At 44.7% G+C, this 26,589-nt stretch overlaps 1 protein-coding gene across 1 annotated transcript; it reads left to right on the forward strand.

Annotated features, from left to right (window-relative positions):
• The first annotated feature begins 2,934 nt into the window (after nt 1–2,934).
• LOC130018217 (glutathione S-transferase A2-like) lies at nt 2,935–23,930 on the forward strand. Its single transcript, XM_056108985.1, has 7 exons — nt 2,935–3,046; nt 9,685–9,797; nt 17,441–17,492; nt 18,722–18,854; nt 21,324–21,465; nt 22,222–22,353; nt 23,675–23,930. Exons 2-7 carry the CDS (start codon nt 9,711–9,713, stop codon nt 23,798–23,800), a joined length of 672 nt encoding a protein of 223 aa, XP_055964960.1. The 5' UTR covers nt 2,935–3,046; nt 9,685–9,710; the 3' UTR covers nt 23,801–23,930.
• Nucleotides 23,931–26,589: the final 2,659 nt, after the last annotated feature.

The raw sequence follows: 26,589 nt of genomic DNA on the forward strand, positions 1-26,589 counted from the left end.
TTGTGCATCGCCGGGTGTGACCCAAAAAGCAAATAAATAAATAAATAAAGATAGTACAAGTTTTCAAGACCAAAATGAACAAAAAGCTAAATAAAAAACCCATATCAAAACATGCTTGCAAGCCGTGAGGAGTTTTATGTAATATTCATGGTGAATAAACACCATCATCCATACAAAGCATTTTATCAGTCTTTAATTTTTTTTTTCAGAAAATAATAATGACTTGATGTCAGCTCCTACTGAATATGATGAGGACATATAACTTCCTGACCCTTTGTGGCCCTAAGAGCTTGGGCACATCCACATATGACAAGCTTTGGTCATGCCACAGAGCACAGTGGTATTCTGAACACAAAAAGCTGCCAGACCGCAGATCTGGGGAGAAAAGGACTCTCTTTCATTGTTGGTGGGAATGCCGACTGGTCCAGCCTTTTTGGAAAACAATATGGGTATTTCTTCAAAAACTAGAAATTGAGCTTTCATATGATCCTGCAATACCACTTCTGGGAATATGTCCCGAGGGTGCAAAAAAGCACAGTAGAAATGACATCTGCACCTGTATGTTCATTGCAGCACAGCTCACAATAGCCAGAATCTGGAAACAATCCGAGTGCCCAAGAACAGACGACTGGCTAACAAAAATTTGGTACATCTACACAATGGAATACTATGCAGCTGTTAACAGAGATGAAGTTATGAAATTTGCTAATAAATGTACGGTCATGGAGAGTATCATGCTAAGTGAAATAGGCCAGAAAGAGAGGAACAGACAGAATGACTGCACTCAATGGTGGAATATAAAATAACATAATATGATGCTGACACCCAAGGACAGTAGAGACAGGGCCAGGAATATTGCTCCATGGTGGGTAGCCTGCCTCATGAGCTGGGGGAGAAGGCAGCTGGAATCGAGAAGGGATCACTAAGAAAATGATGGTCGAGGGATCATTCAGGAGGGGAGATGTGTACTGAAAGTAGATAAAGGACCAAATGTGAAAGTCTCTCAGTATCTGTATCGCAAACTATTATAATGTCCAAAAGTGGAGAGAGAGTATGAGGGAAATTGTTTGCCATAGAGGCGGGGGGAGGGTTGGGATGGTGGGGGAGAGGGATACTGGGGACATTGGTGATGGAAAATGGGCACTGGTGGAGGGATGGGTGTTCAATCATTGTATGGCTGAAGCTCAAACATGAAAGCTTTGTAACTGCATCTCACGGTGATTCGATAATAATAATAATAATAATAAAAAGCTGCCCAAGAATGTGAATAGACAATCCTGACAATGTAGGCGTCCTTTGTAGTTACTTCCTTTGCCATGTTATGATTTACACTCTCTGCACCCACAGTCTGCAAAGGCACATGATTCATATCTTTCATCGTTGGTGCCTTGTGCTTTCTTTATATGATTCATGGTTTCCAAATTGCTGGATATCTGAATAAACATTTTATGTAGAAATTTCACACATTCAGAAAGGTTGAAAGAAATAGGCAATAAGAACTATGTGTGTTGACTGTGAAAATAGCTAAATAAGCCTTTTCCTGATTTATTAGTTTCAACATATCACGTGTCTCCCCGCATCATCATCTTCTCAACCAAACATGTTTTTCATTTTAGATCTCTAACACCACTTCTTCCCCCCACCCACACTCCCCACCATTTTATTTTATCTTACTTTTTGTTTTTGGACACACCCAGTGACGCTCAGAAATTACTCCTGACTCTGTACTCAGGAATGACTCGTGGCAGTGCTCAGGGGACCACATAGGTTGCTGGGGATTGAACTCAGGTCGGCCATGTGCAAGGCAAATGTATTATCTCTCAGGTCCCTCCACCAACATATTAACCAGCAGATCATTACTTGGTGTAACTGAGGACTCAGTTAAAGCTGGAAGGGAGATAGTGAAATAATTACTTAGGGAGAGAGAGAGAGAGAGAGAGGGCTCAGGAGAAATGGAGACTTTGAATGGTCCTCTCAGGACTGGAGAGGCTGTAAGGAAGGGGTTAGGAGAGACAGCAGAGAGAAGAGAATGCATGGAGAAGGAGAGGTGGCAGAGAGGAAAGTCCTTTCCCACAGTATCTGGCTGCCAAAGACTGTTGTGGGCACCCAGACCTGCAATGTCCAGGCCGTGAGCTTGGAGCCATGCCAGAGCAGACTCCCCAGTCCCGGGCATAGTCGGGGGTGGGGGCGGGTTGGGCTTCTGCTAAGGGCAGAGCCTCCAGGGCTGGGGTCTCAGGGGTCCAGGGCTGAGGCCACGCTGCCCAGGGAGGCAGCTGAGCCAGGTTCCATCCCCGGCACTCCAAGTGGTCCCTTGAGCCCCACCAGGGCAGATCTCTGTGTGCACAGCCAGGACTAAGCCCTGAGCACAGCTGGATGTGGTCCAAAAACAAAGCAAGAAATGAACAAAACACCCAAGTGGCCAAAGGCAACAGACCTTGAGAACCATCTACAGAACTGAGTTCCTGTGGTTGGATAGGGCTGGGGGTTGGGGGAAGGTGCATTTATTAACCTCATTGTAAATCACGATGCCTTAAAAAAAAGAAGAAGAAGAAGCCTCAAATGAATTTTCTTCCAAAAGCCACCCCTGGAGCTGGAAGTATGGAAGAGTAGGGAAGGTGTTTCCCTGCATGTGGTTCACCCAACCATGAGTCATCACTGAGCACAGAGCCAGGAATAAGCCCTGAGCACAGCCATATGTGATGTCCCCAAATAAAAAAAATCAATCAATAACAAAATTAATTAAATTAGAAACGAGGTAAAAGTCATCCCTGACTGAACCACATAGTCCATTTGTTCCCTGTAATCTTTTAATAGCAGCCTTGGATAAGGAATATATTACCTGTACCCAGGAGTTTAGCGATAAGAGGGCAACTTGTTTTTGCTTCTGACATGAACCTCTTGGTGACATAACCCTGTGGGTGTGGCTTTCTCTGAATAGACACTGCCCCTTTCAGAGAGGAGTTGCCCAATGATAAAACAGCATATAAAAAGACAAGGAGTTGTGTTGAGTGATTGACCGAAGAAGAAGAAGAAAGATCTTTTTTTGGTAAGTATCCAGTGTTTATACTTTATAAATTGACAAACTCTGTCCTAGGAAGGTTACTTTGAAATGTGTCTTTAGTGCAAATGAAAAGGTCTCACACTGTCCTTCTGTATGTACTTAGGTGACCTTTTAGAAGTAATTTATGCAGTTGCAAGCTTCTTTGCAGAAATGTAAAAGAAATTGGAAAAAGAAGGCATGAAATTTTAGCACAAGAAAAATGAATCCGAAGAGCAAAAAGATGATGTCATCTTAAACAATCTGAGGATATGACCTATTCGAGAGAGTATGTGTTTACGATGAACTAGTTTTGTCTACAGAGGTAGTCAACATGCGTTCGCTCATTGTTATGTTGTAATGTACATGATATGAAAATGAAAAATTCATATTTATTACAGTAGAAATAATAGGTCTAGCTGTTAGAAGAACTAGATTCTAATTCAGTCTTTGGACGGTTACTTAACTGCTAAGTCCTGTCCTTTCTTGTTCAACCAGTTGCTGGCAAACTTAGACACTGAATGCAAAAGGGTTTCTCAGCCTTGGCAGGGAAGCACTTTCAGACTGAGTGATATTATTTTTGGTGAAGACCTGGTCTAGAATTTTTCCCTTTTTTCTCTCTCTCACAGTTTAAAAATTTATATATAAGTGTATATTTAATGAGTGTCAAGGAATGTACTTGCCAGTTAAAGTTAGCCTACCTTACTTTAAATTTGCAAACTTCATACCTGTAATGTCTCTACAGCAACTATTTACTGCTTTTATAAGAAATCATGACGTCAACACTTACAAAATTAAAAATGAATACTATCACTTTTTCTCTGTGTTTGTACAAAGAACATTGTGTACCAACTAGCTATCTCATAATACGTCTGTCGTCTGTTGGGATAACATAGTTGTTCAAAAGAATGGATCGTGTAAGGAGTAGTTAGAAAACTTTCAGGCACAGGTGGAAGCCCAGCCTCAGGCATCTGGGGCACCAGCTGATAGAGTTGCAACTTCCTCCTAGGTTTGACAACCAAACATGCCTCTAGACCACCGGGGCAGAAAGAGCCAAATCACCCTCAGATACGTATCTCCGGATTACATGACTTCCCAAACTCTCAGCTCAGTTAGTCTTCTGTAAAACTAAATCACCGGTGCATTGTATTAGCAGAAGAGTTTATCCTTCTCAAAAGCAAGAAGCGCTTCAAACAGAATGAGGGCATCATTCCAATCAGACTCTGAGATCGAGAATGCGTAGTTGTAAGGGTGTGTATGGGAGAACATAAAGGAAGATTCTCTCTGGGTGAGTCTAAGAGGCTCAGAGCTCTCCTGGGCATCGCGACTCACAGGGGGAGGACCTCTGAGGGAAGAAAGGAAAGGATGATAAAGGGAAGCATTTAGTAGATGCGACAGAGAGAAATAGGAGGGCCAGGATGGGTGCTCCGAATCTGGAGGCACGTGGATGCTCTGAGGGAGCAGGTCTGAGCTCAGAGAGGATCAAGTCACCTACAGGATGTGTCCCAGGGGACCGCATCCCACAGCTTCTTAGAGCCTGGCAGCCTTCTCACCTGGTTCTGACTTGCTTGCCTCTCGGGTCATGCATGATTCTGGGGCTGGAACCAATGGACGATCGTGTCAGCTGTGCAAATCTGCATTGGGTCTCCACTCCCCGGATGGACCAATGCACAAGGACCCATGTGGGAACAGTGGATCTGGAGGGGCTTCATCAGGGCATGAGTGGCAGCTGGGGTGAGACATGAGAACAGAGGAAAGCATTTGAAATGCCCCATCCAGAAGCCAGGGTCCAAGGGTGACTGAGGTTTTTGGTCTGCGCAGGGCTGTGTGCAAATGAAGAGCCAGATTCCTAGACCTTTGCCCAAAACTTATTGCAATACAGAGTAGCTAATGTGTGTGTGTGTGTGTGTGTGTGTGTGTGTGTGTGTGTGTGTGCGCGCGCGCGCATGCGCGCACGCGTGTGTTTTAAGAATGGATAGATAAGAGAATTCCTACCAGAGTGCAATGTCTTAATAACTACTTGCTAGAGATAGGAAGCAGATAAAAGAAGGATTGTATGCTTATAGAGAGAAAGGGATAAATAGAAAACAAAGACTCATGTGTTGTGTAATATCAGAGTCTCAGTCATGCTTTAGAATCTAAGAACAGGAAGAAGCAGAAACTAGCTGATTCCCTTGTGTGACACTCATATATACATGATCGCATCTAACTTTCTCAACAGTCCTCAAAAGCAGATACAGCACTCTGTGCTTAGAAAAGAAAATCGAGGTGCAGAAATCATCACCCAAGTTTATGACTCTCCCAAGGGAAGAAGTTGAAATTTGTCTCCAAGTTTCTGTTTTCTCTCCCTAGTATTACTTTAAAGTTAGGGCCAGAGTCATAACTTTTTATTTACTCATTATATTATCAAAGGCCCTCCCGTTGATCGTCGATTTTTGCTCGAGCGGGCCCAGTAACGTCTCCATTGGAGACTTTGTTGTTACTGTGTCTGGCATATCGAATACTCTCGGTAGCTTGCCGGGCTCTCCGAGGAATTATTTTTTTATCAAGCCGTATGATTTTCCTTCCTTATTCAGAGAAATTCAGAAACACTGAGTCTTCAGTCTATGCAACGATTTTTTTTTCTTTTTGGGTCACACCCGGCGATGTACAGGGGTTCCTCCTGGCTCTGCACTCAGGAATGACTCCTGGAGGTGCTCAAGGGACCATATGGGATGCTGGGAATCGAACCCGGGTCAGCCGCGTGCAAGGCAAACGTCCTACCAGCTGTGCTATCACTCCAGCCCCTATGCAAAGATTTTTTGCTTGTTTGCTTTTGGGAACACACCCAGCAGTGCTCAGGGCTTACTCCTGGCTCGGTGCTCAAGGATCATTTCTCAAAAACTCAGGGGACCATATGAGGTACCAGAGATTGAACTCAGGTAGGCCTCATGCAAAGCAAGTGTCCTGCTAGCTGTACGTTCTCTCTGAGCCCAACACAAAGATTTTTTCAGGATGTTGATTTTTCATTTGGTCAAATTACTGAAAACCAGCTCATAGAGAAGAACTCTGTGAATTAGAGCTTTCTCTATTTCCTTTTCCAAAGGAGTGAGAATAAACACCAATCTCAGAAAGAGTGCATAAGTATTACCTAGTGGAGTAAAATACTCCAAACCAGAAATCAGAAGTTCAAATGAACTCAGCACTCGCCAAACCCCTGAGCTTACAGATGCTACTTAATTATTCAAACTTCATTCCTTTGTGTTTAAAATAAGATATAAGAGGCTTTTTTTTTTGGGGGGGGGCGATTGTTGTATAGGGTCGACCCACATGCTAGAAACTGAGAGTTGGAAATGCTCTGTGTGACCCAAGACCATCCCATTTCTCAAGTCCAATTTTCTGTTGACTAGGCAAAGTTTTACGGTTACCTTTCCCCCAGTCTTGGTTGGGCCTTGGGGAGCATTCCATGTGGAGATGAAGAAAGCTGTTTATCAGGTTTTGATAAAGTGTTGCGTAAGAGCAAGGTAAATTAATTTCTGTTATAAGTTAACCCTCAGTCAATAGGAAGAGGAGCCTAGGGTGAGTACTTGCTCCATGAATCAACAAAAAACACACTTCACAGGTTAGCTTTAAGTCTCCTTTTCATTCTGCTGAGTCATAGCACCTCTGTTTTCCATGTTCAGAAAATACATTATTGAATTTATTTTGTATACTTTGGAGGTAGGGGTGATATGGCAACTTACTTTTGAAAAGGTGTGAGAAAGCATTCCCCCCCCAAAAAAAAACAAATACAGTGATATAAGTCCATGTTGCTTCTTCCTCTCTCTATATTTTTGTGCATGTCACTTTCTCTCTCTACATGCATATACATGTAATACTCATGAAAGAATTAAAGAACAAGAAAATACATTAGACAAACTCTCAATGACTAGAAAGGTGAGTCGACTAGATATGATTTCAAAACATTCTCAACTTTTTAAAGGTTAGACTGTGGAGTCCTACATTGCAATAGTTGATACCGGAAACAGTTGTTGCCTAAAATTTAAGGTACACACACTTTGATTTGTTTGTTTGTTTTTTCTGGTTTGGGGTCATACCTGGTTGTGCTCAGGGGACCATAGGGGGTGCCAGAGATTGAACTCTGTTCTGACACATGCAAGACAAGTTCCTGTCCTATTGCTCTACCCCCAGAGTTACACCCACTTTTCCAGAAAAGAAGTTTAGGTGGGTTTCTAGTTTAGATTGGGGGTTTTGTTGCCCATCATCCCCCCCACATACACTCACAGTGGGGTATTAGGCCACTCCTGGAAGTGTCCAGGGCTTACTCCCGGTTCTGTGCTTAGGGACCACTCCTAGAAGTGCACAGGGAATCATATGTGATGCTGGAGAAATAGTTGTACCAGGGTCAGCTGAGTACAAAGTAAGAACCTTAATCCCTGTACTATTTCTCCAGTTCAGGAAGTATATAATCTGTCCCAAATTATCAAAGAATGCTCTATGTCCGAGCCAGATAACACGGTTGGTAGGACATTTGCCTTGCACAAGGCCATGTCAGGTTCAATCTCTGGTACCCCATATGGTCTCCTGAGCCTGTCAGAAGTGATCCCTGAGTGCAGAGCCAGGAGTAAGCCCTGAGCCCCCAAAGTGTACCCAAAAACCAAAAGGAAAAAAAAACAGAGGAAGGAAGGAAGGAAGGAAGGAAGGAAGGAAGGAAGGAAGGAAGGAAGGAAGGGAGGGAGGGAGGGAGGAAAAAAATGAACTGAAGTAACCCCCTCCCTGCCCCACCCATTCTTTGTGAACTTGTTGGGCTGCTAGTCCATCTGTGTGGAGAGCAATAGTCTTGATGCGGGTACTTGGCATACTTTACAAATACAACCCCGCCATAAGTAAACTTGGAAGTCAACATTAAAGATTCTTGTAATACATAAAAAAAGAGAGTTTCCTAAAGAGTTTAGGATTTGTATAAAAGATGCAACTGCTGCTACTTCAACCCCAGCTTTAGACTCCTGCTTTCCTGAGTCCTGATCGGTTCCATTCACACCCACGTAAATTAGATCACAGCAGAAGCCATTGAGTTACCTGCTGTGAACACTCACCACACAGTCCAGGGAAAACAAACGGTTTTCAGTCTTAGATAATCAACAGTATCTCGTGCACAGACACACACACACACACACACACACACACACACACACACACACACACACACCATACATTCAACAGTTCAATAATTGAAACCCAACACTACAATTAGGTAAGAATGAATATCTTAGGTGAGACAAACAATAAGCAAGAGTTCATTATATTCCCAAAACTATAAATTTTATACAGCAGCATATTCTTTTTTTCTGGATCATAAAATATACCCAGTAGGAATAATGTAAATTTTTTTAAAAAATTATTGAATATCCATGACATAGACCATTACAAAGCTGTTCATGATTGGGCTTTGGTCATACAATGATCCAACACCCATCCGTCCACCAATGGACATTTCCTACCACCAATGTCCCCCATTTCCCTCCCTCCACCCCCAACACCACTTTTCTTCTCTCTCTCTCTCTCCTTTTGTGCATTATGGTTTGAAACACGGGAAACCATGTAGGTTTTTTTCCCAATGAAAAGGCAAGGGAGATGACTTAAAGGACTGGAACCCATACTTTAAACACATGAGATTCCCCTAGTTTAATCCCTGGTATCACATGGCCACACCATACCCATAGGCGAGACCTCATTGACCCTCTCTCTCCCATGACCCGAGCAGCACCTCAGTTGGTCAAGCATTGAGCTGGTTGGCCAGGCTGACAGAGAAATGTCGGGATTGGCTCCAGGACTCCCTAAGCATTGCTAAGAACCCACACCTGCCAACTGAAATTGATTAAGCGTCCTTTGTCTGTGAAAGAAGTTAGTACGGACTTGTTCTTTAAGCCCGTGTATTTCCTTGAACACATACATCACTTGGTTGCTTCTATGTTTCTTAGTTTGCTCATTCCCACTCTGGACAAGCCTGTGTTCTCTCTTGAACATATGCTATTCCCTCGAGACTGAACCTGCTTCCTGATCCTTCTCATTGCCAGTGAAGGGCTTGGGTTTCAAGCACCCCTGGCAGTTGTGGAGGACTTGCCATCTGGGTGGGTTCTGACTTGCCCATCTTATATTCTACACAGTCTATATTTCCAGGGCTGCTGAACTGGGATGTTTTCATGAACCTATCACTTTATTTTCAAGACTCAAATTCATTCCATCAAAATATGGCCAGAGAAACTCATTCAACTCATAGCAACTGTCGTGAGGATTATGGCTATAACATAATCAAAAGATCATCTATATTAAATGTTTTTCCATAAACATGAGCTGCATAATCTTCCCTCTTCCCTTTTTCATTCACACATGCATCCTTACCTTCAATTCTCACTTAGTAGCCGACCCAGGGATATTTTACCCCACAAAGATAGTACAATGATTTGGGGGAATTTCCCAGAATTGATTTCTAATTAACATATGGAACAAGGAAAACGTTTCAGCTACTCTTCCGACTTCCGACTATAAAGAAGGTATTTACTTTTGTGATATTTAAGTTGCTGAACTTTTGTTGATGCTAGCAAGTGCAGTTTTTATTTCTGTGATTTCATTCATCCACCCACCAATCCATCCATCCTCTTTTTCAGCCTCAGAGAATCCAGGAGACTCCATTATGGCAGGGAAACCAAGGCTTCACTACTTCAATGGCCGAGGCCGGATGGAGTGTATCCGGTGGCTCCTGGCTGCCGCTGGAGTGGAGGTAAGTTCTGAGTCAGTTCTGAAGTTGCCCTAAAATGAACTAAATTTGGGGCTGGAGCGATAGCACATTGGATAGGACGTTTGCCTTGCACGTGGCCAACCCGAGTTCGATTCCCAGCATCCCATATGGTCCCCCAAGCACCGCCAGGAGTAATTCCTCAGTGCATGGGCCAGGAGTAGCCCTCTGAGGATCGCTGGGTATAACCCAAAAAGCCCAAAAAAATAAAATTAAAAAAATGAACTAAATTAAACTATTTTTTCTCACCTAAGCTAAGAGACTCCTCTTGCTAAATCAACTGTGAAGAGTTGTGCTTTTAAAAATTCATCAGCTGTGGAGATAGAGAGATAATATAGTGCTTAAGGCGATTTCCTTCCAACCCAGGTTCAATCCCTGCCACCCAGATATGGTCTCCCAAGCCCACCAAGAGTGGTCACTGAGCCCAGAGCCAGATATGCCCTGAGCACAGCCAGATGCAGCCCCAAACCACACTTGATCTTAGCCAAAAGGCCGAGAAGCAATTGCAGCCCAAACCAAATAAATAAAAATTCATCAGCTACAGCTAAGATTGGGCATAATTAGCTCATTAATATTCCTCCTCTTCAAAGAGCAAAAATAATTAAACTAAATTTTATGAAACTCATCAAATATGGGTCAGACTTTAATTTTCACGTATGCAAAATGAAATCTCGTGGCATTTATGTAACAATTTGGAAGAAAAATGATAGATACTAAACAATGACTATTAATATTAAGGTGTGATAATATGTTGGGATTATTATTTTAACTTTTTAATTGAATCATTGTGAGATAAACCATTACAAAGCTGTTTATAATTGATTTCAGTCATACAATGTTCCAACACCCATCCCTCCACCAGTGGACATTTCCCAGCACCAGTGTCCCCAGGTTCCCTCCCATCACTGCCCACCCTTGACCCCTGCCTGCCTCTAGGCAGGCACTTTTCTTCTCTCTCCTCTCCTCTCTCTTTCTCTCTCTCTCTCTCTCTCTCTCTCTCTCTCTCTCTCTCTCTCTCTCTCAACATCTGACCATTGTGGTTTGTAATACTGATACTGAAAGGTTCTCAAGAATATCCCTTTACCTACTTCTTCTAAAACTCAGTTCTTGTCCAGTACGATCATGTCCAGCTATTATTGTCATACTGGTCTCTTCTCTATCTTACCTACTCTCAGTCCCACACATACGTGTGGTTAGTTCCAACCACTGACCATTCCTCCTTACCTCTGTTTTCCCTGGCCATGGATATTGGTCTTTCACTATATATATATATATATATATATATATATATATATGTAAAGGTAAAAGGTAAAGGCCCTCCCGTTGATCGTCGATTTGCTCGAGCGGGCCCAGTAACGTCTCCATTGGAGACTTTGTTGTTACTGTGTTTGGCATATCGAATACTCTCGGTAGCTTGCCGGGCTCTCCGATATATATATATATCTTATACCACAAATTAATACAGTCATTCTATATCTGTGAGGGGATTATTTTTTAAATGGCCCTTGTTTTGAGAATACACTGAAATATTAATGATAATTAATATACATTATATTTAATTTTAGCTCAGTTACTTTTTCATTTTTTTTAGAAGTTTGTTTTATTAATGCATCGTTGTTTACAAAGTTATCCATAGCTGGGTTTTACTTTTTCTGCTTAATTTAGACACCCTGATTTACGAAGCTGTTCATTTGTTAGAGGCATTCAATATTCCAATACCCTCGCTACCACTATGATCACCTTCCCCTCCGCTGTTGTCCCATTTACCCAACCATCTCTCAAGCCTGCCTCCACAGCAGGCCCTAAATAATTTATTTTATATTGCTTGTCAAAACTAAATGTCTAATGGAATTATAAAAAAAATACTTCAATAAAAGAAAATTTGTGAAAATTGTTGTATCTCACCATGAGAACAGCAAGACCTTGTTTGAGGATTTACTAAGATGCTGTTGCTGGTTGAGTCTTCTATGTTCAAGTTTTTGTTAGTGAACATTGGTTGGCTTCAACATTTCCATTCAATCTGGTCTGCTACTACTAGGATGTTGGTATTGTCGAGTCTGGAGATGTCTCATGGTCTGAGCTCCAGAAAATCCAGAATATTTAACTGGGAGGTCAGCTTATATGGTTGTGTAGTGGAATGTGGGTGTGACTTCTGGGGCTCCCGGAAGTATGAGGTAGTGGGGAGGTAGGGTGGAGGGGGAGAGAGATTGCCCACCACAATCCCAAGAATGCTGGGAGTTTTCAGCCCCCAAATCCTGGTGAACCTAAAATTTTCAGTGGCTTGGTGTCTCTGTGGAGCTCAGTCATGAGATGGTGGCGTCTGGGCCGTAGGCATGGTGGCAGTTGTTGGAGCGTGAGTGTGGCCACTGAGGCTTCAGCAGGGCAGAGACTTGACCTGTCCCTCTCCTGAGATTAGAGCTGGGTTTTAGACATACAATATTTCAGCGCCAACTCCACCACCAGTGTCAACTTCCTTTCACCGTTGTACTAGTGTTCCCAGGTTCCCTCTCCTATGCCCTCCTCCCCTCCCACACACACACCCAGCCTGCCACCTTGACCCTTTTAAGGCACTTTTTGAAGTTTGGGCCTCACAGTTACAGTTTTAGTGTTGCTTCCTCTCTGGTTTGGATATTTAGTCTGATCATTCTTTAACACCACCGTTGTACCTGAATCCCTTTGACTAGTTCTCTAGTTTTCTCCTCCTCTCCACTTGGTGTTTACTCCAACTATTAGGCGGGGAAAAGTGGGTGAGTTTATAGATGGTATAAGATTGACTTATCAGAAATTGCTATAAAATTTGGGTGATTGGTAGGAGGATTGTGATGCATCCTAGATATTTCATAATCACTGTCATCCTGTTGGTCATCGATTGCCTCGAGCAGGCACCAGTCACATCTCCTTCATCCTATCCCTGAGATTTTAGGAAGTGCCACATTCGAGGCTCTTTCAGGGTCAGGAGGAGAATGAGACCCATCGTTGTTACTAGTTTTTGGCATACTGAACATGCCATGGGGAGTTTGCCAGACTTTGCTGTGTGGGCAGGATACTTTTGGTAGCCTGCCAGGTTCTCCAGAGTGAGAACTAGATAATAAGATGTAAATAAGATATTTATTTATATCATAAATAATATGATATTTCATCATAAAAAGAGAAAAATAGAAATAAATAAGCACTGTCCTCTTGTTGTTCATCGATTTGCTTGAGCGGGTCCAGTAAAGTCTCCATTGTGAGGCTTGTTGTTACTGTTTTTGGCATATCGAATATGCCATGGGGAGCTTGCCAGGCTTTGCCGTGCGGGCAAGATACTCTCGGTAGCTTGCCCGGCTCTCCGAGAGGGGCAGAGGAATTGAACCCAGGTCGGCCAAGTCGGCCACGTGCAAGGCAAAAGCCCTACCGCTGTGCTATCCTTCTAAATGTTATAAAATAAATGTAATTAGAGTTGAGGCATAACAAGAGGCATTGGAGAAACAGCTTGTCACAAACTGCCTATTTAAGTTAGAGAGTATTCACCCTGTAGTTCCTTAAAGTGGCAGGTTCTGTGCTGAAATTTAGGAAGATGTGGATGAAGAAGACAGGTAGTCATCCTCAGGCAATGTATATTTGAATGAGGATGCCAACAAGGAAGTAGGGATTGAAAAAGAGGAGAGCAGGCAACTGAAAGACACAGCAGACGTTTTTGTGTGAAGATGCCATAGTCTCAATGCAAAAGCATGATTCTCTGTAGGTCTCTGTTGAGAGCTGTCCTCTTGGTGGAGGAAAGAAAAACACTTTCCAGTGGACCCAGTGGACCCAGAACCAATTTGAGGGTTTTCCTGGGAAAGCCAAGTGAGTTTGTCCCTCAGAAGAGAGCAGTGGAAGAGGAGTTCAGATGAACTGGTATCCTGTGAAGAGAGCATCTAGCATCCCTCTTTATTGCCATAATCACAGGTTTATAATTTTGGATTATAACCCTGATTGCAACAGGGATCCACCAATGTTGACCTGGTGCTTTCTCAATTTTATGACGCAACAAGTACACCAAAAACATCCACATCATGCCACTTTGGTTACTATCTCTCCAAAAACCAACAACCTGATTATGCAATCAGATTTCAGTGTTGGCCCTAAGCACATTAGGGGCTCTGGGCAACATGAACTCAGCACCAGAGGGAAGTTTGGCAGTGCGGTGAGCATCCCAGATTCTTCTGCACTGCAGTGTGTCTGGAGAGAGGGATCAGCAATGACTGGCCAGAGGAACTAGATGGAGACTCGTGGGTTCTCTCAGTGCTAAGGTTAAGACTCATGGTCCCATCCATTCCCATTCCCATCTCACAAGCAACATCACGTTCTCCTACTCCACCCCACCTCATCCACCCTCCAGGATGGCTATAACCCTTATGTTTGTTCTGAAGACACTTAAAAATTTGTACGGCCAGCATCACTATCTGGTTGTCTCACTCTGTGGTATCATGGATCCACAGTGCTATGTCTCACCTTAGCACATTAAAAGCCCCCAAAGTCCCAAAATATTCATTATCAATCACTCCTTTGACCCCCTAAGTGCAAAATCCCTTTCTATGCATTACTTGGTTTATTTGGAAAGACCGTGTAGTATGTACATTAAAATACTAAACTATTCTACTTAAGAACACCTTCTGCTTTCGCTTTAAAGATGAGCAAACAAAGTCTTCAAGTTGATAATTGACTATGCCCAGATCACACAGCTTTTATGAAACTGAGCCAAACTGCAACCAACTGTTGTCAGTACCAGAACCCATTTCCTTGATAAGTGTCTCTTGTAGATTCTGCCTATTATGTAAACCACATCATTACGTAATCACTGATTTTCTGATTTATGCTAAACCACACAACCGCTTGCAACTTTGACTTAGATAAACTTGCTATTGACAGTCACCTGATCAAAGGGTCTTGCTCCAGGGAAAGGCATAATATTCACCAAGGTTTAAAACAGCTAATACAGATACTGGATAGCATACATTTCCACCTACATTTGATTGCTTTAAATTAACATAAAAGGTTAGTATAATGTGCATAACTGAAACTGCTAATGGAGGCAGGGAAGAGGGGAAATACAGGGATCCTGACTAGCTACAGTAAAACAACATCGGGACTTCTGTAGTGGGTGTACTGATATTTTTTAAAGAGATGTGAAATTGTACCCCTAAAATATGTACAATCCTATAAACCATTAGATCGATAAACAAAGATTTTTTAAAAATAATTTATTTATTTATTTTTTATACCCATCCCTCCACCAGCGACCATTTCCCACCACCGCGGATCCCAGTATCCCTCCCACCCCCCACCCTCCCCAACCCACCCTGTCTCTGTGGCAGGGCATTTCCTTTTAAACAAAGATTTTTTTAAGAGTGAAAAAAGTGCTCCAAAAATTAAATGGTGGTATGATGATACAGGATGTTCAAAATATCTTAATAACACCTTTTACTTTTGAGTAGTTAATGTAATATGGTACTATTCATAGGTCTTGTATATCTGAGTGATTTAATCTTTACTACAATTATTATGCCCCAGGAAGGGAGTTTCGCTCATATATTGACCAGACCAGACCCAAGGCTGCAAACGCAAGGCCCCTTTATTGCTAGCTCGAGCTAAGGTCCAAGTCTCATCCAACACAGTGGAGTCTTGATGAGGACCCTGAGTCCGAATTCTAAACAGTTTATATTGGGTTTGGTTACATAACAGCATTTTTTCCTAGGAACTGGCAGTGTGTTTCCAATTCTGGTCTCTGTCCGGTCCTGTGACTTCAGGGACCAGCATTATGTTTACAGTTCTTGGTTCCTGTCCAGTTCTGTGACTTCAGAGACCAACATTATGTTTCCAATTCTTGGTCCCTGTCCGGTCCTGTGACTTCACTCCCTAGGCCCTCTCTACTTGGCTGGGCACCACTGCCTGTGACCCCTACTCCGATAGGCTGTTGCTACGGGGCAGTTTATCTGCCCAGGGTGATATTGTTTTCTGAGAGGTCGGGAACTTCTGATAGGGGAAACTGGAACTTAGGCCTGCTGAGTTTTGGTCTTAAGGTGGAACCTGTCATGACTCCACTTCAGCCTCACACAATGTACAACTAGAGGCATGAATGTTACCCATTTTTAATTTTTTAAATTTATTTATTACTATTTCAGGGTATATGGGCCACATCTGACTATACTCAGGGGTTATTCCTCTCAGTGCTCAGGGAATCATGTAGTGCTAGAGATTGAACCAGGGTTGGTCACATGCAAAGCAAGGACCTTGTTCACTGTACTATCTATATACATTTTTCACATGAGGACTCACAGTAGTGCCATTGTAGAGAGAACATGCAGTAGTTGTCTCCAGGGCAAGAAGACATTGCATGGAAAAGAGGATGTCAAATTCTGAGCTAAATCATAATTATTCGTCCAAAAAGGGTGAAACAATTATTTTGTCTTTTTTTTTACTTGTTATTTTTTTAATTAATTAATTAATTTTTTTAAAATAGTGAGACATCATGAGGTACAGTTGCAGAATTACACATTTTTGTGCTTGGGTTTCAATTATACAATGATCAAATACCCATCCCTCCACCAGTGCCCATTTCCCACCACCACGGATCCCAGTATCCCTCCCATCCCCCATCCCCCCCATCCCACTCTGTCTCTGTGGCAGGGCATTCCCCTCTGTTCTCCTTTTGAGTGCTGTGGTTTGCAAAAGAGGCATTGAGTGGCAATCATGTTCGGTCTATAGTCTACTTTCAGCATGCTTCTCCCATCCTGGGAGGATCCTCCCAACACCCTTTATTTGGTGCTCCCTTCTCCGTCTGAGCTCCCTTTTCCCCTAACATGTGTGGTTGTCCTCCGGGTCGTTGAGTAAAATTCCTTGTACTCATCTTTATTTTGTCTTTTCCTTTCTGAAATTGAGAGTCTAACATCGGTTGCCCCTTGTTTTTGACTTTTTTTGTTTGTTTGGGGCTCCACCCCCAGTGACGCTCAGGAGTTGTTCCTGGCTCTGCACTCAGGAATTACTCCTGTGATGATACTCCGACGACCATCTGGGATGCCACAGATTCAACCTGGGTGGGCTGAGTGCAAGGCAAGCTCCTTACTTGCCGTACTATCGCTCCAGTTCCAAGAAAATTCTGATTAAAAAAAAAAAATGCAGTCTCTGAAACTACTAGCACCCAATAGTGTCATGCTTAGTGGGGTTCCCATGGGATGGAATGATATAAATGACAATGGTCACCTCTCTCTGGGGAGCAGTACCTTAGCAAGTCAGTGCTCCCGTGGTATTCTGGATACACGATGTCCTGGCATGATTTTTTGTGGAGAGCTAAGAAACTTCCAGTTCCTTCCCTCTAATATGCCCTAAAACATCAAAAAAAAATAAGACATCCAATTCGAGAGATGGAAATGGATGAAGGTGAAATGATATCAACCTGTAAAAAAAGAGTTACTTGCTGCAGTCATTTTCTCTTAATGTGTTTAACCTAATTTTCTAAATAGCCATGATGACATTCTTCTGTGTACCCTACCAAACTCAAACATAGTCTCTTCCACATCAGAGACCAAACAGGAGCCATTCGAGTTTAAGTGTTCCATAACGCGATGACATAAAATAACAAGAACTCGTTTACTGTTTCTGCTTTTCAGTTTGACGAGAAGTTTATCGAAAACCCAGGAGACTTGCAGAAGTTAAAAACTGGTAAGACCAAGTATAAGACCAACTATCGAAATTCCCCCAAGGAGAGTATCTAATAGAAGTCAGTTGATGCTTTTAATATCCAGCTTTGCCTGGAGCGTTGTGGAGGGAGATGGGGTTGGTGGATGACTAGGGTGGGCCTCTGGGAGCAGATCACCAAAGACCAGGAGGGGACAGAGGTCTTGGGGTATTTGCTCCAGGGCATCCTGATTCCTGCGGAATTCCTCTCTGCTTCTTCCTGCTCTTCCGCCTTGAGAGTGAGGATCTCACACAGCCCCCCCAGCTCACACATAGAGAAAAGAGCAGAGCAGAAAGAGACCCAGCTCTTGCCCTGATCTCTTTTCTCTTATGGGATCGACAAAGTAGGATCTGAGGAATATTGTAGACGGGTATAATGAGGTGATTACTTTGGTGGAAGATTTGCTGAAACTGTGACCAGCAGCCGTCACTGTCACTGTCACTGTCCTCCCGTTGTTCATCGATTTTCTCGAGTGGACCCAGTAACGTCTCCATTTTGAGACTTTGTTGTTACTGTGTTTGGTATATCGAATACGCCACGGGTAGCTTGCCAGGCTCTGCCTTGCGGGCCCGTGTGGGCGAGATACTCTCTGTAGCTTGCTGGGCTCTCCGAGAGGGGCAGAGGAATCGAACTCTGGTGGGCCATGTTGGCTGCATGTAAGGCAAACGCCCTACCCGCTGTGCTATCACTCCAGCCCCCACCAGCAGCTTGGAATCAGGAAATCGGGGCTGGTCCTGCACTCAGGAGCCAGTGGTGGGATTTGAAAAGTCCCCAAAACAGTGGTGGGATTTGAAAAGTCCTCAAAACACCCACTTTGAAACTTCTTGTAGAATTGGCCTTAATGCCGTGAGTCTCGTGAGACTGACTTTAGGGACTTCCTGATAGAAATGGTCTCTACCCATGACGGCTCCTGGGCAGCTTCTTGTATCTGTTTTCTAAAATATCCTTGAAGAGAAGTGAAGCACAAAACAGCGCAGGGACTTGCAAGCTATGGGAAATAAAGAGGAAAAACAAAATACCAGCTGGAAAAGTAAAAGTCAGATTGATAAGTAAAATACTAACTATAGCTAAAAAAAAAAAAGAGGACTATTCGCATGGTAACAGATTTAGGTACTATATCTTTGATTCCTTTTATAGTAAAAACAAAACACCTATTTTTTCAAGGTAAAAGAGCCATAACACTTAATTCATTTTTCTTCTCTTCTTTCCAAAGATGGGAGTCTGGTATTCGAGCAAGTGCCAATGGTTGAAATTGATGGAATGAAGTTGGTACAGACCAGAGCCATTGTCAACTACATCGCCAACAAATACAACCTCTATGGGAAAGACATAAAGGAGAAAGCCCTGTACAGTATTTTTGTTTGTTTTGGGGTGTGTGTGTGTGTGTGTGTGTGTTGCTCTGCCTCTGACGTACATGTCTAGTCTGATTGTACTAGCAACCAATAGGGATGACTTAAGTCCTCTCTGAACAGGCCCACAGCAGGGAATCATGATCAACAGAAAAGTCAAACAGCAGGTTTTGGTAGTGTAGACTGAGAGCCGACAGAGCAAGGAGCAATGAAAATGAGGGATTGGTCTAAGTACGTCCTATATAAGCGGGCACAGTGCATGGATAAAACAACGGCACAGATTTTAATAATGGGCAAACTCTAAAGCCAGGAGGATGGTGGATCAGGACTCCAGACACCCAAAGCTTTAGGAACTAGGAAGCAATGTTGTGCGTCCAAACGATAAGGCTGGAGAAATGAAAAGACAAAGGAGGTCATTTTCAAGTTTCCAGGATTGCAAGATTGATGACCAGGATCCTAATTTACTACCAAGTGATATGGGCTGGGTACTTGAGAAGGGTTAGCAGAGGCTGAATTTCTGAATTAACTTGAGCATTGCTTCCCAGAACTAAGCACTCAGATTGAGTGGATGAAACGGTATCTGGGACTCTTTTCTGCGGAGATGGACCCTACCGCACGATCGAAATAGAAATCATTTTAATTCCTTATGGAATATGTATATTCACTCACAATACTAATCACAAAGCTACCAATGACTCAGTATTTCCGCTTTATAGTTTTTATAAGATGTTTATAAGGCGTAAACCCAAGAAATTGAAAAACATAGCAACAATATTGAGAAGATGAAGCAACACAAATGTCAATCAACTGATACTTATCCATAAATTGGAATATTATTTGCCAGTTAAAATGGATGAATACTGAAGTATGGAGTTTTGAAGTATGCTTTTGTTTGATTTTGGCCCACACCCAGCATTACTCAGAGTCTACTCCTGGCTTTGTGCTCAGGGATCACTCTTGGTAGTGATATTGGGGGGACTATTTGCAATACTGGGGATTGGATTGGGTTTAGCTGAATGCAAGGCACGCACCATGGCCCCTTAATTGTCTCTTTGGATGCTGTGTATGCTTTCAAAAAGTATTACACATTGTATATTGGTGTCAAATGTCCAACATTTTAGTTCTACAGAAATGGGGTCATTTAGTGGTGGCCCGGGACTAGCGGGAGGGAGACTGTGGAATGCTTGCGAGCTAATCCACCAGCAGTTCAGGGGACTGTGATGAAAATGTCCCGGGAGAGTTTATGGTGATGACATAGAATTGTTACTTAACTATCACAGAATCAATTACTTCGAAAGAATGAAATCAAGATGGGGAACTTTAAAAACTTGCTAATGGGATTAGCAATACAGCTTTTATTTAAATATTTAAAAATACAGCTTGTAAATTTTCTAAACTGTTTGAAACAATAGTACTTCACTGTCCTCCCGCTGTTCATCGAGTTGCCCGAGCGGGCACCAGTAATGTCTCCAGTGTGAGACTTGCTACTGTTTTTGGCATATCGAATATGCCATGGGAGCTTGCCAGGCTCTGCCGTGTGGGTGGGATATTCTTGGTAGCTTGCTGGGCTTTCCGAGAGGGACAGAGGAATGGAACCTGGGTCAGCCGTGTGCAAGGCAAACGCCCTACCCGTTATGCTATCGCTCCAATCCATTTGAAACAATAACCTATAATAATAATAATAATAATCTGTAATAGATGCCAGTTAGAAAGGAATTAAGAGGATACTATTTCAGAGATTATTCTACATGAAGACTTAAAATGCGTACACACTCAGCATTGGCAGCCGTATTTGTAGGCATTTGTGTGATCTATGGGGAATAATTGAGGAATCGCCTATATAGGGCCTGATAGAACAGGCTGAGAGAAAGAGGGGATCAGGTCAGAGATCACTGTGCAGAGGCTGTGTTTGTCAATGATACAAGGGACGGGACTTTGTCCATGGCCATCACACTGTGTGCACAAAACAAGCCCCGGGAGAGAGGGTGAGCCTCAATAGGTTATCAGCAGAGACTTGGGCTGTCACTGCACATCTCAAATACAACCTTGTCCTTCCCTGCTTATGTGATAGCAGGGATCAAACCCAGGGTCTCCCCTACTGCTGAGAGACACCCGCGACTCCCGTCACTTTATTGGGTCAGAGGTCACAACATTTTAGACATATATTTACCCCAATAGCTCATTCTAGAAATAAGTGTTAAAACCATTAAAAACCATACCTGAATGCCTGACCTGAGTATTGAACTGCTGGGCCCGTGTGGCCAGGCCTGGGGTAACTGGGGAAGGCTGTTTGCACCCAAGGATTGCCCGGAGGGCATCCCTCCATCCAATAAATCAATTTTATAAAGCACCCCATGAAGGGGAAATTGTTTTGTCACCACCAGGGAGCTGGTGTTCTCTTATTTTTTGTTGTTATAAATCTGGGGCAGGTGATATTGGACGATTTGGTCTTTGTCTGTCTTTCAGGATTGATATGTACGCAGAAGGTGTGTTTGACCTGGGTGAATTGATTTTGACTCTGTCAATATGCCCACCTGCCGAAAAATCTGCCAAGATCGCCGTGATCAAAGATAAAGCAACAAATCGTTACTTGCCTGCTTTTGAGAAGGTGAGTGGGCTGCTGAGACAGGGTCCACCAAGAACGGCACATCGGGCCCAGCTCGAGGCGAAGCAGCTGCTGGTGGCAGTTAGGACAAAGTGCCCAGGTCCCAGGGAGATGAGTCGGAGTTGTTGCAAGTTCTTCAGAGAGACAAAGAGAGGGAGAGGGAAAGAAGGAGTGAGTGAGTGAGTGAGTGAGTGAGTGAGTGAGTGAGTGAGTGAGTGGGGGAAACAGTGAGTGGAGAGAGAAGGGGTAGAGAAAGGAGATAAACAGAGGAGAGGAGAGAGAGGAGAGTAAGAAGAGAGGGAGAAAAAGAAAGAGAAGAAAGAGGAGAGAGAGAAAGAGAGAGAAAGAGAGAGGAGAAATGGAGACTCTGAACAGTCCTCTCGGGACTGGAGAGACAGCAAAGAGAGACAGAAGAGAGAAGGAGAGACAGCAGAGAGAAGGAGAGACATCATAGAGGTAGAGGCAGCAGAGAGGAGAGCCCTGTCCCTCCATATCCAGCTGCCAAGGCTGTTGTGGGCACCCAGCCCTGCAACGTCCAGGCCATGAGCTTGGGGCCACACCAGTGCGGGCTCCCCAGTCCTGGGCAGGGGGCAGGCAGGGGATGGGGTGGGGGCTGGGCTTCCGCTAAGGGCAAAGCCTCCAGGGTTGGGGTCTCAGGGGGCCAGGGCTGAGGCTGGAGTCAGGCGGGACAGACCGTGGGAGCCAGGCCCAGTCTGTCTGTCGGTGGCAGCTCACGGCCTGACCCTTCGCCCTCCCCAGGTGCTGAAGAGCCACGGCCAAGAGTACATGGTGGGCAATGCCCTGAGCAAGCTGGACATCCACCTGGTGGAGCTGCTGTACTACGTGGAGGAGTTGGAGCCCAGCCTCCTGAACAACTTCCCTCTGCTGAAGGTGCCTCTGCCCACCCCCCCCCCCCAGGGTGCTCCAAACCCCACAGCATGACACAGTGCACTGCTGGCATCTGACCCTGCTTCCTTCTGGGCCACTGCCTCCTGTAGCACTCCAGAGCTTGCTCCTGACTCCGGTCCCAAGCTGGAAAACCATCTCGTTCTGCTGAAGAAGTTTGGGGTGGCAGTTGCCCTAGAGGCCGGGGGTACAGGCCTCTGCCGGTCTCTTCCCCATGGGGCCTTCCTCCCTTCGGATTCATTTCCTGGGTGGAAGCGTGTCTTGCCGGCCCCAAGGCCTGTTCTCCCTGGGCAGGGGCATTCTCTGCTCCCGGGGGCCATTCCGGGACAAATACCCCCCACGGACCTTCAGGTTTTCTTTGATTTTTTTTAAAATCTTGGTTGCAGTCTGGAGTTTCTGCATCATCATTTTTCACTTCTTCGAGAGGCGAGAGGCAACAGAGGCATCACTGGTCCTTGTGTTGCACAAGATGATGAATCTGCAGAATTTTTTTTATTTTTTATTTTTTTATTAAATTTTTATTAGTGAAACACCATGATGTACAGTTGTAGACTTACAAATTTTTGTGCTTGGGTTTCAATTATACAATGATCGAGTACCCATCCCTCCACCAGTGCCCATTTTCCACACCACGGGTCCCAGTATCCCTCCCACCCCCCATCCCCCCCATCCCACTCTGCCTCTGTGGCAGGGCATTCCCTTTATCATTTTTTAAAATGCTTTAATTTTTATTAGTGAGGCACCATGAGGTACAGTTGTACAAATTTTTGTGCTTGGGTTTCAATTATACAATGATCAAATACCCATCCTTCCACCAGTGCCCATGGCTTAGAGGCCAGCCAGGCATGGTAGGGGAAAGGGCAGCTCAGATAGAGAAGGGAGCACCAAGTAAAGGGTGTTGGGAGGATCCTCCCAGGATGGGAGAAGCATGCTGAAAGTAGACTATAGACCAAACATGACTGCCACTCAATGCCTCTTTTGCAAACCACAACACCCAAAAGGAGAGAGAGAACAAAAGGGAAATTTCTGCAACAGAGGCAGGGTGGGATGGGGGGTGGGAGGGATACTGGGATTCGTGGTGGTGAGAATCTGCAGAATTTTTGTGTAATCCTGTGTAACAGGGAAGATGGGAGCTGACTAAAGTCAGCCACAAACTTGTCTTTTAAGGGGAAATGGCATTGGATGCCATTTCCTTCCTCTTCTCTGCTTTCTCACTCTGCGTGTGTGTGTGTGTGTGTGTGTGTGTGTGTGTGTGTGTGTCACTGAGCCCCTGTCCACTCTCTCAACCTGTCCTTGTGCATTGCAGGCCCTGAAAAGCAGGATCAGCAGCCTCCCAAATGTGAAGAAGTTTCTGCAGCCAGGGAGCCAGAGGAAGCCTCCCATTACCGAGGCGCAACTAGAGGAAGCGAAGAAGATTTTCGGTATTAAATAAAGCAAAATTCCGCCTGTCATCACCCCAAGTTTTCTAGCACTGCCTTCGCCTGAATGTCAAGTTTGTTTGTTACGAGACCCTTAAACGAGGTCAATGTCTTCATGTCCATTAAAGAATGACATTCCTCTGAGCAGCATTCCTCTTTTTTTTTTTTTTCACTTTTTCCTGGATTCAATATGAAATCATGTTTCCAATTCCTTTCTCTCTTGTCCCTTTGGCTGGAGTGATAGCACAGTGGGGAGGGCATTTGCCTTGCACGAGGCCGAGCTGGGTTCGAGTCTTGCATCCCTCTCGGAGAACCCCGCAAGCTACCAAGAGTAGCTTGGTACTCCGCCCACACAGCAGAACCTGGCAAGCTCCCTGTGACGCATTTGATATGTCAAAAACAGTAACAAGTCTCACAATGGAGACGTTACTGGTGCCCGCTCGAGCAAATCAATGAACAACGGGAGGGCGGTGCTACAGCGCAGGACTTGTCCCTTCCATGGAATGAAAGTGACCTAAAAGGGGGGATATAGCCTTGTTGTCTCTTTGATTTGTCTTCAGGACTGTCTCCGTAACTTCTGTCCTGGAGCTTATCAGGAAGTCAAGGTTGGAAGTTCCTGCTGTCACTTGGGGTTCCCGGGAGCCTGTAGCTGCCTTATTGAGGCAGAGCCTTGCTCTAGTTTCTTTTCTGAAAGTCATTTTTTTAAATTATTTTTTCTATTAGTGAAACACCATGAAACACCATGAGGTACAGTTGTAGACTTACAAATTGTTGTGCTTGGGTTTCAGTTATACAAGGATCAAGTACCCATCCCTCCGCCAGTGCCCATTCTCCACCACCAATGATCCCAGTATCCCTCCCAGCCCCCCAGCGCCCCATCCCACCCTGCCTCTGTGGCAGGGCATTCCCTTTTGTTCTCTCTCTTCTTGTGGGTGCTGTGTTTTGCAAAAGAGGCAATGGGTGACAATCATGTTTGGTCTATAGTCTACTCTCAGCATGCATCTCCCATCCTGGGAGGATCCTCCCAACACCCTTTATTTGGTGCTCCCTTCTCTAGCTGTGCTGCCCTTTCCCCTAGCGTGTGTGGCTGGCCTCCAGGCCATGGAGTAATCCTCCTGGTACTTATCTCGGCTATTCTTGGGTGTTAGTCTCCCATTTTGTTACTTTATGTTCCCCAGATGAGTGCAATCTTTCCATGTCTGTCCCTCTCTTTCTGTCTGAGAGTCATTTTCAAAGACACGCAGGCTTTCCTCCAGTTGTTATGTCTGTTTTCCTTGTTGGAGTTGCAGGAAGTGGGAATAATGAGAACAAACAGAGCCAGCTGGGCTCTAGGTGATCCTGCTGTCCCCCAGCTGGGACCCTCCTGCTCATTATCCCTCTGCAGCTTCCTGTTACGGGAAAGGGGGGTCTGGGTGGGGCCTTCCGGGTCAGGAGTCTGCCCGCCCACCCCACCCCCAACAACTTCACTGAGTGTCCCTCAGCCTGGCCATTCACATACAGACTCTGCGCCTGGATGATATAGAAATGATACAACAGAAGCCATCCATAAGGCAAGCATCCCACCCACTGTGCAGCTGTCCCATGTAGGAGGTCATTGTTCCGAGGGCCTGGATTGGGAGTGACGTCTAGCTTCAGCTAATACTAGGCCAGCACTCAGCACACTCCCCTGGCCTCCAGATTCTGTCACATTGGTTCTCTCCTCCTGGGTTGAATCCCCTCGGCTTGGGGGGTGGACGGGAGCCGAGCCAGCTTCACTTTGCTCTCACCTAAGCAGTGATTGTCCAGAAATGGCAAGTTGGTTATACTGTCCTCCCGTTGATCGTCGATTTGCTCGAGCGGGCCCAGTAGCGTCTCCATTTTGAGACTTGTTGTTATTGTGTTTGGCATATTTAATACGTCACGGGTAGCTTGCCAGGCTCTGCCGTGTGGGCGAGATACTCTTGGTAGCTTGCCGGGCTTTCAGAGAGGGGTTGAGGAATCGAACCCGGCTCGGCCGGGCTGGCTGTGCACAAGGCAAACGCCCTACCGCTGTGCTATCACTCCAGCCCGGCAAGTTGGTTATCCCTGCATTTCTTCCATTCCTCTGGGGACTGTTTTGCCTGCAAGGATGCTCCCCCCACACCCCTGAGACCCTCAGGGCCTCTGCCCTCCTGCCTGGGTGCATTTGCAGGCCACTGAGCCTCACTCAGTTCCTGTAGAGGTTGCCAGCCAGGGAGACTGAGTTCTCTCTGACTCAGGCTGGAGGGAGAAATTCAGTGGGTGAAGCACTTCATTTGCACGTTGCTGACCCTGGTTTGATCGGAAGCACTGTTCACGGTTCCCCAAGCACTGTCTGGAGTGACTGAGCAGAGTCAAAATTAAGCCCGAAGAACTGCCACAGATGACCCCAAACTCACCCAAATAACTGTCTTACTATATCGCCGTTGTCCTGTTGTTCATTGATTTGATCAAGTGGGCGTCAGTAGCTTCTCCATTCGTTCCAGTCCTGAGATTTTAGTAGCCTCTCCTTACTCATCCTTCCCAACGCTGCCGTATTGGAGGTTCCTTCAGGGTCAGGGGAATGAGACCCGTTATTGTTACTGTTTTTGGCATCTCGAATACGTCACGGGGAACTTGCCAGGCTCAGCTGTGTGGGCGGGATACTCTCAGTAGCTTGCTGGGCTTTTTGAGAGGGACAGAGGAATCGAACCTGGGTCGACCACGTGCAAGGCAAATGCCTTACCCACTGTGCTATCACTCCAGCCCGTATATCTATATGTAATATAAATATTTTCACAATAAAATAATACTCAGAACTTCTAGT

The sequence above is a fragment of the Sorex fumeus genome, unplaced genomic scaffold (assembly GCF_029834395.1).
Source record: "Sorex fumeus unplaced genomic scaffold, SorFum_2.1 ptg000241l, whole genome shotgun sequence".
NCBI lineage: Eukaryota > Metazoa > Chordata > Mammalia > Eulipotyphla > Soricidae > Sorex > Sorex fumeus.

Bases quoted from the DNA above. Each gene is read 5' to 3' on its own strand.
- LOC130018217 (XM_056108985.1), top strand. From the start codon at position 9,711: ATGGCAGGGAAACCAAGGCTTCACTACTTCAATGGCCGAGGCCGGATG. The intron at 18,855-21,323 runs GTACAGTATTTT...TCTGTCTTTCAG, and splicing joins GACATAAAGGAGAAAGCCCT to GATTGATATGTACGCAGAAG. The intron at 21,466-22,221 runs GTGAGTGGGCTG...CGCCCTCCCCAG, and splicing joins ACTTGCCTGCTTTTGAGAAG to GTGCTGAAGAGCCACGGCCA.